The sequence below is a fragment of the Microtus ochrogaster genome, chromosome 4, assembly GCF_000317375.1.
Source record: "Microtus ochrogaster isolate Prairie Vole_2 chromosome 4, MicOch1.0, whole genome shotgun sequence".
NCBI classification, from domain to species: Eukaryota; Metazoa; Chordata; class Mammalia; order Rodentia; family Cricetidae; genus Microtus; species Microtus ochrogaster.
The window spans coordinates 44,155,571-44,159,633 of NC_022011.1; the positions used below are offsets into that span (position 1 = coordinate 44,155,571).

The 4,063-nt window shown below is 49.8% G+C and overlaps 1 protein-coding gene across 2 annotated transcripts in view; it reads left to right on the plus strand.

The window, feature by feature from the left end:
* Stxbp1 (syntaxin binding protein 1) overlaps positions 1-4,063 on the plus strand; it is a 61,313-nt gene that overhangs the window by 39,762 nt on the left and 17,488 nt on the right. For both annotated transcript variants that reach the window (XM_005346032.3, XM_005346033.3), the window contains exons 11-13: positions 751-811; positions 2,093-2,158; positions 2,799-2,879. In XM_005346032.3, the coding sequence (XP_005346089.1) occupies positions 751-811; positions 2,093-2,158; positions 2,799-2,879 (208 nt within the window). The remainder of the gene's footprint in view (positions 1-750; positions 812-2,092; positions 2,159-2,798; positions 2,880-4,063) is intronic.

The following is a 4,063-nucleotide window of genomic DNA, read 5'->3' on the forward strand; positions in this document are numbered from 1 at the left end:
AGTCTCCTCTTGGTTTTTGTTAACTTTTTGTTTCTTTGTTTTGTTTTCTGAGACAAGGTTTCTCTGTAGCTTTTAGAACCTGTCCTGGAACTAGTTCTTGTAGACCAGGCTGGCTTCGAACTCACAGAGATCCCCCTGCCTCTGCTGGGATTAAAGGTGTATGCCAACAGCTCCTAGACTGGGGAGGAAATCCTGACAAATGCAGCGTATTTTTTTTTTTTTTTATCAAGACAGGGTTTCTCTGTGTAACCCTGGCTGTCCTAGAACTCACTCTGTAGACCAGGCTAGTCTCAAACTCAGAGATTCCCCCTGCCTCTGCTGGGATTAAAGATGTATGCCAACATGCCCAATACTGGGGAGGAAATCCTGACCAACATTTCTTGTTACTAAATTTATTTATGACGAGTCATATACTACATAGATTTGTATTTTCCAAGCATAAAACATGAATGTTCCAATATGTGTGCATTTGGAAAAGAAAATAAACATGAGTGGACGTCCAGCACTGTCCCCCTTGCTCCTTGAGCCTCCTGACACACTGCTCTGGAGACCAGTAAAAGTTTAGAGGATCAGCGAGCATGTAGACCTGTATGCCAGAAGAGGGCATACATGTGTCCTCCACTTTAAACACACCCCTCAGTGGGAAGAGACTGCCACCCAGTCCCAAGGAAGACTGCATGTGGCTTCAGTGGTCTCTGCAGAGAGCCCGGGACACTGTGTTGAGCATGGCTGCCTCCCCCCATTTTGCAGGGAGGTCACCCGGTCTCTGAAGGACTTTTCCTCTAGCAAGAGGATGAATACTGGAGAGAAGGTAAGCCCACTCATGTCTAGAAGTCCTGGGGGGGGGAGGGTTAGTAAGTCATGCCAGTGCCCAGATACCCTGAGGGTCAGTCCCTGTCTTCTCTGTGTCCCACTAGGGGAGTGGACAGGGCCATATTTCTCCCTCACTAAATGTCTGCTTTATTTTTACATTTAAGATTCATACCTTAAAACAAAACAACAACAACAAAAAAAACCAAAACCCGAGCTCTCTAGCATGAGATGTGGGTCCGTTATAGAGTGCCTGCTTCACAGCACAGACCTTGGGTTCAATCTCCAGCACAACAGACAGGTCCTATCTTTCTGAAAGAGCCCTTGTCTTCCGGTGTCTGTGGACAGCTGCTTTCTCATACCCCGAGGATTAGGATTTACCATTTAGGAGCATAACTGATCTTAAGCCAGGCGAATCATGAGTGCTTTAGCTTGTGGTGGACTTAGAATTCATAACCTCACCTACTGAGGTCACCCCGGCTCTGGCCTCTTTTTACTCTGTTAGAAACGTCCTGCCCAGCAAGATGTGGTGTTTGCCTTTAATCCCAACCAAGATGGTTCAGCAGGTGGAAGCCACATGTCAGGAGAAAACTGACTCCCGTGAGCTGTCCCCAAACTGCTCTAAGTGTGCTGTGGTGTTCGTGCATGTGCACTTACACACAGACTGACTAATTAAAGTATAACTTAAAAGGTTGGAGAGACGGCTCAGTGATTAAGAGCGCTTATACTCTTGCGGAGGACCCAAGTGCAATTCTCAGAACCCACATCAACTCACAACTGTCTGTAACTCCAGATCCAGAGGATCCAATGCCTTCTTCTGGCCTCCACTGACACCCGAATTCAAATGTGCATAAACCCACACTCAGACATGTAGTTGTATAAATCTTTTAAGTATATTCAATAAAAATAAAAAAACATATCTAATTTAAAAATTTTATAGCTGAACATCAGGGTTTAATTCTCCACCTGGTGACTGTTGTGACTACATTTGTGACCTTTTTTTTGTTTTTGTTTGTTTTTCAAGACAGTGTTTCTCTCTGTAGCTTTGGTGCCTGCCCTGACACTAGCTCTTGTAAACCAGGCTGGCCTCAAACTCGCAGAGATCTGCCTGCCCCTGCCTCCTGAGTCCTGGGATTGAAGGTGTGCGCCACCACCACCCGGCCAATATTTGTGTCCTTGAGTGGACCCTTGTGGAGTCTAAAGTAGTTGCTGTCCTGTCACGTGCCCTCCAGCTTCACAAGGCTCCGTTAGGTCTAGTGACACCGTACTTCCTTCCCCACAGACCACCATGCGAGACCTGTCCCAGATGCTGAAGAAAATGCCCCAGTACCAGAAGGAGCTCAGCAAGGTACGGAGATGCCCCTCCCCCTCCCCCCTTTCTCCCACCCCTCACCTCCCACTCCCCACTCCCACCCAGACCGTCTGACTGGGAGGAGCCGAGCTGCAGGATTTCCCACGCCCTGCTGTCCCAGGCAATTCATGGAAATCTGCAGATTTTAGACTGAGTTTGTATTAGGAGGAAAGGGAGACTGAAGAAAGGCTGAAACCTCATTTCCTGTCCCTGCCCTCTTCTTCATCTTTTCTTTTCTTTCTTCTCCCTTGCTGTTGACTGGAGGCCTCAGTTCCTCACCTCACAGGCCTTAGCCAGTGCTGGCTATCCTCACACATCTCTGGCTTCCCTCAGAGTGGCTGATCAGAGAGAGGGCCAGGGGAGCGTCAGGGCTTCTGTGTCCTGATCGTAAAGGTGAACCCGTATCACTTACCTGCACCTGTCCTGTGTTCAGGGAGCTGCTTCTAGAAGGAGGTGTGCCTCGTGCCACCCCACCCCCTAAAAGATGTCTCCTTTCTCACCTGTAGGCCGTGGATTACCCCACTCTCCAAATAATATATTTTCTGTCATAGCTGTGGGCATTGGAGTCCTTTGTGAGGACGCTCAGTGTGCCATGAGTCAGTGACTGTCCCTTCACTGAGTCTTGTGCTTTCCCTAGTATTCGACCCACCTGCACCTTGCTGAGGACTGTATGAAGCATTACCAGGGCACTGTGGACAAGCTCTGTCGTGTGGAGCAGGTAGGGCTGTCTTCCTTTCCTTTTTGCTTGGCAGAACTCCTGCCCTGCAGTGTGATTGTGATTCACCCCACAATGTTAACCTCTGACCTCGGACATCTTGCAGAATCATAGGATCTAGAGGAGAGCCCATGACCCCGGCTGTCTAAGCTGTGGAGCCAGTTTGGCTCTGCTCTGGCGGGTAGGGCCTAGATGCATCTGGAGTGCTGTGCCACTTGGATTTTGCATGCCTGGCTCTTTCCAAAGACTCTGCTTTTCCTGGAATGGCAGAAGACAGTCCTGAGGAGTTGTGAGCCTGGTCGGGCCGGCTGATGTTTGTGTTCTCCTGTGTCCTGGTCCCGCTATGATGAGGCCAGTTTTGGAGCCCGGGGTGCCAATGCAGCAGCAGGGCTCCCTAAATGTTGCTAGTCACAGGCCTGGGGATTGAGTTTAAACGGACTTCTGCCATTGCTGGTGTGTTTGGTGTCCTCTGCATCCTTTTCCCTACCGGCTAACTCAGCACAGACATCATTTTCACCTCTGTAGAGTACCCAAATCAGAAACGTGGTGAAGCCGCTAAACTGTGTGACAGCTGTTTTGTCACTGATTTCCAGCCCCTTGGTTAGCGGTCTCAGCTCAGATCCACTCCTCACATAGACCAACAGCCCTGAACTCTGAGCCATTCTCCTAGCCCGTCAGCTTCTAAGGAAGGAAGAAGACACTGGAAGATTTGAAGTGCCAGACTTGGTGGCACAGGCCTGTAACTGCAGCTGCCTAGAAGGCTGAGCCAGGAGGACCATAGGTTTCAGGGCAGCCTGGACAACTTAGTGAGACCCCATCACACACACCCCATCCCCACCAAAGCCATTCTGAAGGCTTTATAGAAAATCATCAGCCCGTGCTCGTATGGGGCTGAGATCGTCCTCTTGGCTTGGTGTGAGAGGCGCAGTATAGGTTTGCATGCCCTGTCCAGTAGTGTTGCCTCGGTTAGAAGGGAAGCAGCCTTCCCTCCAAAACTGCACCCATTTCTCAGGCAGTCTCCACAAACAATCTCCTCCCCAAGAGCTTAGCCATCCAGAAAGCAAGTTCTATCTCATCAGTAAGAAACAAGTTCACAGCCGGGCGATGGTGGCGCACGCCTTTAATCCCAGCACTCGGGAGGCAGAGGCAGGCGGATCTCTGTGAGTTCGAGACCAGCCTGGTCTACA